This window comes from Nicotiana attenuata, chromosome 10 (genome assembly GCF_001879085.1).
Source record: "Nicotiana attenuata strain UT chromosome 10, NIATTr2, whole genome shotgun sequence".
Lineage (NCBI taxonomy): Eukaryota > Viridiplantae > Streptophyta > Magnoliopsida > Solanales > Solanaceae > Nicotiana > Nicotiana attenuata.
Window position 1 is genome coordinate 8,728,173 of NC_031998.1, and position 13,275 is coordinate 8,741,447.

Genomic DNA, 13,275 nt, shown 5'->3' on the forward strand with positions numbered 1-13,275 from the left:
AAAAAATCAATTTATTTCCTTCGAGTCAATTGAGGAACCTCAATTTTAGAAATCATTCTGTGATATTGACATCTCGACTATCTGCCAGAGCTACATAGATCTTGCTGCTTGCAAGGAATTATGTTGATGGTTCTTCTACTTTGAAGTAAATCCAAGAAAAGCAAGCAGATAAAATTTCATATCCAATATTGGGGAGGGATTGGGGAGGACAGTGCAGTGGAAGACTTTTGAGAACAAAGCTTCAACATGACCAGACGGTGCAGAACTGCGTTAACTTTAGCTGCATGGCAAAACACATCACCAGTTTTACAAAATGCTGGCTTCTCATCATCATTCGTTGAACAGGAAAACTGTTCTCTAATTTTCCCCGCATGGTCTTCTGCATCTCTTATTTGTATACAGGAACCCAAACAAACAAATAAATAACAGATCAATCCTTTGGCTAAAGTTCAGAACCTAGTAAAACCAATAAAGAAAAAAGGGGGAATTGAAACCTAAACATATTGACTTCCATAGTAGTACGAGACAGTGCAGTGAGCAGTCTCCTGCAAAAGTAACATGGTCCTGACGCGTTCTGGTTATAAAATGCACAACAGTTGAAAAGCGCGACTTGAGTAGCTGAACGATATTGCAATAGCATCAAGCTCTCAGCTGCCTTCAGCACCAACAAAAATGGCAGGGAGGAACTTGCAGTGGATGAAACTGAAATCTACAATGGAAGTGGAGGGTTACCTTCCTTGCTACACAGCTCAAACATCGTGCAGAATTCTAATCACCTTGAAGACAGTATAGTTGCCGTATATTTCCTGAAGCTGTCAAATATTGGCAGAACAGTGGGTGAGGATAAAAAGTTAAAACACGGACACCAAGAAATGATATACAAACTGCCACCATTACCATATAACCAGTCCTTAAAGCACGCATGGAGAGCAGTTGCTACTTCTCGTTTCCGCGTCTCGTCAAGCTCAGTGTCCTTCAACATACTCTTATTCTCCTCCAAGTTTTTGTGCTGAAAGGGTCAAGAAGTATGAATTATGATTTTCCAAAAAATTGATGATTCAACTAAAACATTAAAATATGACAATATGTATTGGAGTATACTACATAAACGGAGGATCAGTAATCATATTGTGTGCACAAATGTGATGCAAAATGATACAATAAGTTAGTTGGTGTTCTAACGCACATTTCTCTGCTGGGATGCCAAATAAGCATCCGGTAAAGGGAATGGATTATCTTTCGTGGACCCGGATTGCTGCCCTTCAAACCAGTGTGGAATCTGTGACAATTGGAGCCGTGCATATTAGCGTTTTTAAAAGAACAGTGAGGAAAAAAAATCACTTTACCAACAGATTTTGAGCAAATATTCCATGAGCAAATAATAGACATTTAACCAGAATTGGAGACATTTAAAAAAGGAATGGTACTCGGTGATATGATAAATAAAACTCGAAGGTCCTTGTCGCTACTTTTATAGACATACCAAAAAGCTAGTGAACTGATCAAGGTCTACCGGGATAGCAGACTCAGTTTGAACATCAGATACACCAGCAGGATGTGACAGTGAATCATGTGGATCAACGACACCAAGAGCTACAGGTGCATCCCATCTGTTGATGGTTGGGTCAATACCAACTTGATTCAGGTGTTCCTCCAGTAGCGAGTAAAAAGTATTGTATGGAGCCACCTGACAAAATCATCAAAAGAAATGGATGGGGAAGTAAAATTTTCCCCAGAACAATAAGTCATACAGCAAGAAGTATACTGTCCAATCAGCATATAGCATTGAGAAAATGCTTGTAAATAGAATGCATATAATGATAAAATGAAGAATACCCTCAATTCTTATATTCACTTACATTACAAAAAAAGAATGGTTTACCAAGACCTAGTTAACTTAGCAAAATATTTAAGGTCATAATTGACAAACTATTCTTAGAAGAGAACAAAGGCCACCAAGTGGCTAGCAATCTTGACAAAATAGACACTACTAAAAAGAGAATGCACTACCTCTAAGACGCACAAGGTATTTTGCAACATAATTAGATGATGGATACAAATTATGTAGTCCACTGGAAGTCGCAGCAAAAAGCTCAGCTTAGTTTTTATCCAATATGCCAGTCAATTAAGTGATAAACTACACCAACAATCCCCATTTATCACAGAAAGAAAGTAAACCAAGAGTCCTAAAACTCAATTTTACATCTCCAGCACTCAACCATTATATTGAAATTCGCCACAGACTAAAGTTTACTACTCCCTCCGTTCCAATTTATGTGAAATGTTTGACTGGGCACGGAGTTTAAGAAAAATAAGACTTTTTGAATTTGTGGTCCTAAACAAGTCAAAAAGGGGTCCAGAGTATTTGTGTGGCTTAAAAGCTTCTCATTAAGTGTAGAATTGAAAATTTAAGCTAAATTGTTTCCAAATTTATAAAGGGGTCATTCTTTTTGGAACGGACCAAAAAGGAAATAGGTTCACATAAACTGGAACGGAGGGAGTAGTTTAGTATTTCAAACTTCTCAATTGCACTGAAATTCTCCATCCTGTACACTTACTACACCCTTAAATTCATCGCATGCATTCAGAGAAGGGATTTGAAAAAATAACTATATTTGCCTACATAACATCCATGATCCATCCATCTAGGCCACTCCAACATGTATTTTGTGATATAGGCATTCCCTTCCATGGTTTTCATGCTTCGCGCTTAGATAACAAACTCGGATTACTTAACAAAATGATAAATGGTTCATTGAGAATCTTCCACAGACATGCATTTGACATGTGCTAGAGATAATCCTACGCAAGGTTTTCATGCTTCCCACACTTAAATAATAAACTCAAATGACTCAACAAAGTAATATATGGTTCATTAAAAATATTCCACTAAGATGTCCTATATTTGCAATAATATAATCAATTCTCTTGCATTTAGACCAACGGAAAAAACTGCATCAATACTTAGAACTGCTGGTTTAATTGCATTCCACTTGTGGCAGCATAAGATCGATAAAAAATAAAGAAAAGACTCAAAGCTGACTGAATAATTTCACTTCTAAATCCATAGGAGTTTGCAATGACTATTTGATGCAGAGTGATCATGGAAAACCATACATGTATGAATAAAATAAGGATTTTGGAGACCCAAGGAGTAGGCTGAACCTTTGAGCAGCAGCACAAAAGTAACACAGACCTGCAATTTATGGTTATCACCAACAAGAAGCGGTGTCTGGTTTACTCCCAAGAAGAATATGCATTCACGACAGTTGGCAATACAAATACGTTTTGCTGCTGCAATCACGTGTACACGTTCACAGTGCTCAATTCTGACAGCCTGCAACAGACATTATACTATTAAATGTCAAATCCAATAATTAGTTTAGAGCATCAAATACACAATTGTAAACCATTTGCAAAATGGATCAATTAACACAAGAAACTAGGGAAACCTAGCTCTCTACTTTTTGTCATTAGCTTTTGAAATCATGGAAAGCTTTTTTACTGGCAGTAGAAAGCAGCAAACATCAGTTTCATAAAGCATAAATTTCTTCCTTTTTCATCTTTGAATTGCATGCAAATATTGGTGACATTTTTGTGTACAGCATTTGAGCCATAACTGCAGAAGAATATCAATATCAATCATTCCAACATCTATGCCACAACCTTAGATAAATTGTACTCGGCTATATGAATCCTATGTACTCCTACAGGTCCATTCGAGACCGTGTCTTTTTTTATTTTATTTTTATACTCAGTTGTTTTTAGGGTGCCAAGTAATATGAAGAAATGCCTAAACACCATCCAGAATCACAAAGTTCAAAATGCATTCGTAACTGGTAGCTGATGCCAGCACAGCCTAAATGAAGTTTTTTCAAACCATACAGCTCCAACTGGATCAAAATTAAATAAAACCAAATCTCAGATAAGAATAAGCTCAACTCTCTGATAAGCTCAAACTTCAACGGTAGGAGAAACTACGAATGATATTGTTTCTCCATCTACTAATTACTTGGATTTTCAAATTCAGTACAAAATATGTACACAAAATTAGAAGCCTGCATATCTTTGTCACTTGTCAGAAAAAAAAATGCATATCTTTGTCACCAAGCGCATGTGATAAATACTGGTGCAAATGCTGGAATATATTCTTTGTAGAAGATGGCACTTGGCCCAATAAGTACCCTTAAGTAGATCGTGCCTTGGCATTGCTAAACAGCAAAACCCTGTATTACAGTACAGTGCAGGCTGATTTTCAGAAGCACACAAATAAGAACACATTTAATTCATATATACATGAGACATTTACGAAAAGTTACAAGGTAATGTAGAACTAAATTTACCTCCTACTAGAATTTCTACAATTTCACTACTAACGACCCTCAAGAAGAAACAAGCAACATCTTCCTAAAGGTTAGTACCTACCTTGCCCACAGCTCCTAGGACAATAGTTGCATCAGAGCATCCATATACCGTCGCATATTTCAAAGGAGCTAAAATATAAATGACTGATTCATGGCAATTGACAACCTGCCAAAAGAGAAAAAGGATTCAATATCAAGAATCAAGTAGAAAGTTCATTACCCCAAAATTTAGATCTGTCCGGCCAAGAATTTGTTGGGATACAAGGTAAAACATGATATGACAATAAGAAGAAATCATATCATTTAAACCACAAGAAAAGCTAAAAATGCTAATAATGCAAAATCATTCCATGCTTAATCCAAAAGATTTTGCAACCAATTTAAAGGGCTTGACAAGCTTTTGGAATTTGAGACTATTAAATTATTCAAAGATAAACTTCTCAGCATGCTACTGTTGTGTCCCACATCGGTTGGGTATCTAGAAATGGGCAACCGAAAAGGTGCACACAAACTGATCAACAGACAAGATTAGCCTTCAATTAGATACTAGAGAGAACCTTATGCAGACCACTTATCCCAAAGTGCTTCCTTTCATTTTCCATATTCTTCTGTAATGCAGTTCAATGCTAGTCTTAAACACTCTTGAGAACTCGCCCTATACCCGTGATGGACAAAATTCTAGAATCCTTGAATCTCCTTCGGCACAAGTGTGATTCTGCTTTAAACTTGCCAATAAGGAAATAAAAGAACGGCGGTATTCAAGAGACTTGCTGAACCTAGTAATGATAAGTTAGAGACTAAACACACACAAACCAGAGGTAGTAATAAAACCAAATAAGTTCATAAGAATTATCCTCTCCAATGAGTTCTGCAAAACACAAAGTTCCACAAAAGATGATGCAATGTGATAATTTCTCCTTGCTGATAACTTTAAATTCTTACCACTTGTCAAAGAAATAACTTTAAAGTCTTACCATCTTGACTCCCATTATTAATGAAATTACGCTTTAATTAATCAAAAAAGTTTAATCATCTTGACTTATATGGCATATCCATCTTTAATATAGTAACTCTATGATTTATGTGAGCTGGAACAGACTTAATAATGTTATAAGCCTCTAAATCATATTAGTATATTCATATATCAAGAGTCTTACATGTAACGACAGTCCATTCTACATTCATAAACTTAAAGAATTAAATCCTTCCTGTAATTCTACAATCATGACCATAAAAGCTCCTCCGCTCTATCGTAAAGAACCTAAGTTGAGTTTAGAAGTCAGTTTGACCAATTATATAGTGATATTCGCCCACACTCACAGGAGTTGATTTAAAATGTTCTATTCTGGCCTTTAAACGAGAGAAGATTGCACCATATTAATGAGTTACTAGTTGTCAATAACTTCACAATGCGCGCAACAGTATTCTGTGTCTTTCTTGGGAGGACACTGTTCCGACTCTACCAAACTGTGAACAAGTTTATTTTGGCACAATTAATAGACTAGAGAAAATGACCTAAAGGAGCACATTCAGCATAAGCCCATTCCTGCAGACCCCTTCCCCTCGATGTCACAGATCATGTAGAACACTAAGAAACCTTAGCACACACAACAAGAAAATAGCCTATTTACAAGAGCTCCATACTTTCCTATGAATCATTCAACTCTTTTCCAGAAAAAGAATAACACACAAAATAAAGTTGAAACTTACCTTTACAGAGGAGCCTTTAATATCATTTGGCAGCCTTACATATGATGATTTGGAAATTCCTTCAATGAAACTTGGTCCTCTAGAAGTTGACGAACTCTTCACTGAACTTGCAGCGACATCAGCCATTGGTACATCCTGATCAGAGGCAGTGCTTGGTCCATTTTCCTTTGCAGAAGCCCTCTCAGTAATTCGTTCCAAAGCAGATGCTATATTTTCTAGAAGCCAGTCGTGTACTTGAGCTGCCGGAACAGGAACAGCAGGCATCTCTGGATCTGAATTGGCAAAAAATGGGGCATTCTGACTCAATGGGATTCTCTCATATCCCTTTTCACCAAAATAGATTAGGAAGCCCAGATGCTCCAATTTCTCCATAGACAAAACCTATGGAGTCAAGTAACTAGATTAGCTTTGCCGCATGCCTTTAAGCCCATACTGTATGAAAACAAACAAGGGCACAAAATGGATGCCAATAGAGGTGAATGGAGCAGCAAGGATTTGTCATAGGCATCATCAAGGAACAAGTGCTCCTACATTGGACGTTTCAGTTTTTGTGCACTATTCTTAGTACGTTTTGAATGAATAAAATTTTATTTGCAAAATGAATAAAAACTAAGTAGCATGCCTTGTCGAGTTAACATGAATCAGATTCAGTCAAATCTGATAGGCAACTATCCTAAGCATATAAAATGACAAAAATGGTATGATAAGTTAATAACTCAAAGGTATAAACTTCACAAACCAGTGATTCTTCACCATCCCCTTCCACTGACTCTGCCAAAAGTGAAAGAATGTTCCCCAAGTGTTTCTGTAAATAGGATAATTGATGAGCCTCTTCATCAGCTTGTGATGGCATAAACCGCCGACTATTGCTGCGTACGAGCTGCAATTTTTAAGCAAAGTTTTTGGTTAGCACATTTTGCCTCAGTCCAAAACAAGTTGGGATTGACTATATGAATCCTCACTGATCACGTTACTCCATTTAAATTCATCTCACGTGAATACTATATCCAAATTACAAATAGAAAGTATTAGAAGTTCTGCATATTATAAATCTCTAAAAGACTAACCACTACAGTACTTCACATTACACAATCATTGTCCAAAAAATGTCTAAATTCCAATTTGAATATACACAACGGAATGGAATTTAGAAAACACAAGCTGCTGACCTGCAACGGCGAAAGAGCCGATAAGAAGCCGTCGAAGGCGGATGTAGAAGGCCAAACATCAGCTACTGCAGCGGAATCCTTATGTCCTTTAGGAAGCAGCCTTTTATAACTTTGAATGTGCAAAAACAGCACCAAATCGAACACGTTGACGCCAACGGAGCCGATCTCCGATGGCTTAGCGGTGACGATTGGATCAGAGTCGGAGTGGAGAACGGAGGCAATTGTCTCAAGTACAAGGCGAGCATGCTCATGCGAGATCTGAAGTGCTTCGGCAATTGCTTCGAAATTGGCTCGGTAAGCCGAGCCGGAGGTTAGGGATAATAGCTTATCTCGAATTGGAAGAAGAGTTTGAGTGCCGTCGGTGAAGATGAGTTTAGAGATTGGGAGAAGGCCGTGTTGGAATGGCTCTCTTCGTGGATGTATGTAAATTGGGGCCGTTGACGACGCCGTGGACGGCGTCGATGGCGGTGGTTGTTCGTCGGCTTCCGCCATGGCTTATGAGTGAATGATGGAAATGGAGCTTAAAGAGTTGAAAATGGCAGTGATCAAATCTCAGGAGAAGAATAATTGCGCGCACGGTTGAGAGCCCCGGTCCTTGTTCACTTTTGAGCCCGGCCCGGTACGGTGATAGTAATTGGTAATAAGTGGACAATTTTCGTTCTCCCTTAAGCTCAATTTATATGAAGTAGCACATAATAATGAAACTAGTATTAAACGTATTAACACATCTACTCATATGTACCCACTTTTAAGATTACCATTAAATTTATACCTCATTGTACAAAATTTTACAAAGTATACTCGGATATGAAATAGTTCATTCTCTTCAATACAACTTTAGAAATCAAACTTCTCTTACCACATTTTTCTCTCGCTCAGACTCACCCTTTCTCTCTCTTCGATCCTAACAGACCTTTCACAGTCGGCGACCAATCAAGTGTCGGCGACCACCATCCCGCCACAGGTAGGTTCTTCCCTCCTCTCCTCTCAGTCCCCTCTCTCTTCACTCTTTCCTATCTCCCTCTCCTTTTCTCTCTCTTCTTTTTCATGCCTTTCTTCTTTCTGCCCACTGCTCCCCCCGCTGCTACTGTGCCTGCACTAGCGATAATCACACCACCATCGTCTCTCTCCCCTCCCTCTCCCTCTCTCTGTCTTTTTATCCCTCTTTCTACATCTCTTGGTGTGTGTGGGATTTGTATACAATGAACAGGGCCGACAATTTTTGGCAAGATCCAGGCATGCGGCGGCGCATGAATACCACTATTGCTAGATTCCCAGTCAAGTTCTGCCAGTCCGGTGCGTCCCAGTACCTCCAGTCAGCTTTTCGGTAAAGCTCCCCTATTTCGGCGACTGTAAAACCAGGTTCTATTTTCCTGTTTTGTGTTACTATTTGTTTTCTGCTCATTAATATCGTTTTCTATTCCCTATATTTGTTCGGCCACTTGCTATTGTTTTGTGTTTCTTGATATTCATAGTTGCGATATTCTCTCCCTATTTTGTTTTGTTTTGCTATTTTGCTATATTGTTTTGTGATCCTCAATATTGTCTTGTGTTCCTTATACCTGTTTTGCCGTTACTAGTATTTGGTGTTCCTTAATATCCTGTTGAGTTTTGCTATATTGTTATGTGCTGCTCAAATTTATTTGATGTGATGTATACATACTCTACTCCTTACTATTGTTTATGTATTTTAATATTCCCGGTTGTTATACTCTGCTCCTTATTATTGTTATTTTTTTGTATCAGTGATCATACTAGATTTGTATCCCTTAGACTATAGTGGTTGGGGTGAATGATGATGGAGTAAGGTCGTGTCCTCAGGTCGAGCAGGGGGACAAGGGGGTAAGGGAACCTGAGGTTGAGATTTGGGTCTTAGAACATAGGGACTTTGACGGAGAAGTCTATAGAGTTTATAAAAGATCCTGCAGAAGAGGAGGATTAGCGGAGCTTGTTTCCAGTAGACTAGATGGAAGGGGTTTAAGGCACGAGATTTAGACGTGTATAAACTATGGTACTCAGGAAGTATGAGATGTAACAACGGGGTGGATATTTTGGTAAATAAGAAACTCAAGGAGCTAGTGGTAGAGGTTAGGAGGGTGAAAGACAAGCTGATTGCTATTAAGATAATTGTTGGAGGGCTTACAACAAATGTTATTAGTTCCTACCACCTTAGGTGAGCTTGGGCAAGGAGGTTAAAATGCGTTTCTGGGATGATTTGGATGAGGTAGTGTGTGGTATTCCGTTTACCGAGAGGATTTTGATTGAAGAGGATATCAATGGCCACATCAGGACGATTTCTTAGGGTTACGATGATATGCATGGTGTCTTTAGTTTTGGGAATAAAAACGGAGGTGGAACTTCGCTATTGAATTTTACTAAAACTTTTGATTTGGTGATAGCTAACTCGAATTTTAAGAAGAAGGAGGAGCACTTGGTCACCTTCTAGAGTGCAGTGGCCAAGACCGAGATTGATTACCTACTCCTTCGGAAATGCAATAGAGGTTTTTGCACGGATTACAAGATTATCCCGAGTGAGAATCTATCGACCCAGCATAGGCTCTTAGTGATGGACTTGGAGATCATGAGGAAGAGGAAGAAGAGGGTTGTGTATGGTCAACCTAAGATCAAGTGGGGAGGCTTGACTAAGTATAAATCTTGAGAGTTAGGGGAGAGGTTGGTGGCTATAGAGGCTTAGTGGAGTAAGGGGACGTGGGTTATATGTGGACTTCGATAGTGAATTGCATCAGGAAGGCTACTAGAGACATGCTAGGGGTCTCGAAGAGTTACACTAGTGGGCGCAACGGGGACTCATGGTAGAATAAAGAGATCCAAAAAAAGTAGAAGCCAAGAAAGTAGAATATATGTAGCTGGTGGAGTGCAAGGATGAGGAGGAGAAGAGAACGAATAGGGAGCAGTACAAAAAGACTAAGAAAGAGGCAAAATTAGCGATTATGGTGGCTAAGGCTGCAGCGTTTGAACGCTTATATGAGGAACTTAGGAACAAAGGCAGGACAAAAACTATACAGGCTAACCAAGGTGAGAGGCTCGTGACCTGGACTAGGTGAATTTCATCAAAGATAAGGATAGCAGAATATTGATGGACGAGAAACATATTTGACATAGATGGGGGTCATACTTTCATTAACTCCTAAATTAAGAGGGAGACAAGAACATTGTGTTGGGCGATTTGAAGCACTCCGAGAGTCGTCGTGATTTAGAATATTATAGGCATAGTAAAATTGAGAAAGTCGAGGGGGCTATGCGAAAGATGAGCATGCCGATGAAATTTTGGAAGAGCGCGGGTAGGGTAGGCTTGGAATAACTCACTAGGTGTCTAATATCATTTTTAGGACAAAGAAGATGTCCAAAGAGTGGAGGTGGAGTACAATGATTCTATTGTACAAGAACAAGGGTGATATCCAAAATTACAATAACTATAAAAGTATCAAGCTGACGACCCACACTATGACAGTTTAGGAGAGGGTGGTGAAGCGAGAGTGGAGAGGAGCGTGTCTATTTCTGAAAATCAGTTTGAGCTTTTGCCGGATCGTTCGACTACGGAAGTCATTCATCTTGTAAGGAGGTTGGTGGAGCAATATAGGAGAGGAAGAGGGACTTGCATATGGTATTCATTGATCTAGAGAAAGCATATAACAAAGTCCCAATAGATGTTATATGGAGATGTTTGGAGGCTAGAGGTGTTCCTGTGGCTTATACTAGGGTGATTAAGAACATATATGATGGAGCTAAAACTCAGGCGAGGACACTGGAAGGAAAATCAGACCACTCTCTAGTTGTGATGGAGTTGCACCTGGGGTCAGCTCTTAGCCCATTTTAATTTCTCTTGGCATTAGATACACTGACGCATCACGATCAAGGGAAAGTGTCATGGTGTATGTTATTTACGGATGATATTGTACTGATTGACGAGACACAAAGCAGTGTCAATGTGATGGAGGCTTAGAGACAGACCCTAGAGTCTAAAGGTTTCAAGTTGAGTAGGACCAAGATAAATTATTTGGAGTGCAAGTTTATTGACAAGACCAATGAAGTGGACATGAAAATGAGGCTTGACACACAACTCATCCCAAGAGAGATAGTTTCAAGTACTTGGGGTCTAATTCAAGGAACACTACAAGAAATTTGACTTTTAACGACCATTTTTTAATGAAGGGGCATGGATTTGGTTGTTATAGGTGTATCAATAGCGATCACATTTTTTCTGGTCGTTAAAGTTAATTTTTTGTTTAATATTAACAAAGAGATAATTTTCGGCCCTTAAAAGTAATAAATCCAGTCGTTAAAAATAATTCCGGATTTTTTGCCCAACTCACAATCAGCCCACCCACGTCACTTTTCCCTCTTTTTTTGGCCAACCCATGATTTTCCTAACCCACTTTTCTTTCTATTTTATCATAGGATCACTTACAGCTAGGGTATACGTGAAATTGGATAGTTGAACTCTGCAAAGCATCAGACCTTGTGTTCCTCTCTACAACCTAGGGTTTCAGTCTTCTTCTTCCCAAGGTAAGCTCTAAACTTGCAGTACTATTGTGAAATTAGGTGCTTTTTTATATTCCAATTATCTCTCCGTTTTTAGGTATTGGTTCTTCTTATAATTACATGTTCTACAATTATAATTGCATTTAGATTTTAAAAACATTGCTGATGAATGTGTAGGAGTTAATTTTTTTTATTGAATATTGCTCGATATATGTCAACTATGTGCATTCTCTTGTAGAGCAGATTATTTTTGAATTAATTTGATTTTGAAGGAAATCTTAATTTTATCGGGACAATATGCTTCTCATATCTAGTTATGATTGTATTATAAAAAATTTCTGGTGATATAAGAATTCTCGAACTTCCTCTCTGATTGTATTAATTGGAGGCAAACAAAAACTATTTTTTAGGTTTAGCATTCTCAGTTCCTTTCTATACTAATAATTCTGCTAATTGGAGTTTGGTTTGATCTTATTTGTGCTACTTTAAATACTACATCATGAGTTAGACTCCATTATTAGAGTCCCTTAGTTTTAAGAATCATGTTAAAGGTTTCACGTGCAAGATTTTGATAAAGGTTTGAGAACTCAGAACTGCGGGGTAGTTGTAGTTGGAGAGACATATGAAGAGAATAAGTACATCGATTACTATGGATAACTAACAAATATTCTAGAATTACAATTTATTGGTGGAGGAATGTAACAACTTGACCGGTCGTTTTAAGCTCTAGCACATCGTTCAGCGGTTTGGGGCCATGAGTAGCTTCACTTCAGGTATTATGACTTGTGTCTATGGTCGGAATTGAATTTCGGGAAGTTCAAAGTTGATTTGGAAAAAAAATTCAAATTTCGGAAGCTTAAAGTTGAAAAAATTGACTAACATTTGACTTATGAGTAAACGACCTCGGAATCGGGGTTTGAAGGTTCCAACAGGCCAGACTCCGTATGGAAAGACAGAAGCTGACAATTTGTAAAGTCAAGATCAGCGGGAACATCCGCCTGAGTGAGCTCAAAATGGGTTCGTATGATGATTTTGGACTCGGACATATGTCCGGATCGGATTTTGGATGGTCTAGAAATGTTTCGGCACCTGTTGTGGAAAGTTGGCATTTTGGAAGGATTTCATAAATTTGGATTGAAGTGCATTTCAACATTATCGATGTCCATTTGAGATTTCAAGTCTGGGAATAGCTTCGTACGGTGATTCTGGTCTGAGGAGCGTGTCTGGATGTGGATTTGGAGGTCCATAGGTCATTTCGGGGTCATTTGGCGAAAGGTCAAAATTTGATGGTTTTAGGAAAGTTTGACCGGGGTGGACTTTTTGATATCGGGGTCGGATTCTGATTCCAAAAGTTGGAGTAGGTCCGTAATATCAAATGTGACTTGCGTGCAAAATTTGAGGTCAATCGGACGTGATTTGATAGGTTTCGACATCGAATGAAGAAGTTTGAAGTTCTACAATTCCTTAAGCTTGAATCGGGTTGCGATTCGTAATTTTGACGCTGTTTGATGTGATTTGAGGCCCCGAGC

The 13,275-nt window shown here is 38.6% G+C and overlaps 1 protein-coding gene across 1 annotated transcript; it reads right to left on the reverse strand.

The window, feature by feature from the left end:
* On the reverse strand, nucleotides 241–7,909 carry LOC109232979 (TBCC domain-containing protein 1-like). The gene is made up of 9 exons (XM_019398690.1): nucleotides 7,244–7,909; nucleotides 6,814–6,954; nucleotides 6,075–6,455; nucleotides 4,426–4,530; nucleotides 3,197–3,337; nucleotides 1,484–1,687; nucleotides 1,187–1,279; nucleotides 898–1,009; nucleotides 241–812 (listed from the first exon to the last, which is right to left on the reverse strand). Exons 1-9 carry the CDS (start codon nucleotides 7,733–7,735, stop codon nucleotides 769–771), a joined length of 1,713 nt encoding a protein of 570 aa, XP_019254235.1. The 5' UTR covers nucleotides 7,736–7,909; the 3' UTR covers nucleotides 241–768.

Coding starts and splice junctions, on each gene's coding strand:
- LOC109232979 (XM_019398690.1), bottom strand. CDS start 7,735: ATGGCGGAAGCCGACGAACAACCACCGCCATCGACGCCGTCCACGGCG. Junction 6,955..7,243: donor CGGCTCTTTCGCCGTTGCAG/GTCAGCAGCTTG, acceptor TAAAAATTGCAG/CTCGTACGCAGCAATAGTCG. Junction 1,688..3,196: donor GTGATAACCATAAATTGCAG/GTCTGTGTTACT, acceptor TGATTTTGTCAG/GTGGCTCCATACAATACTTT.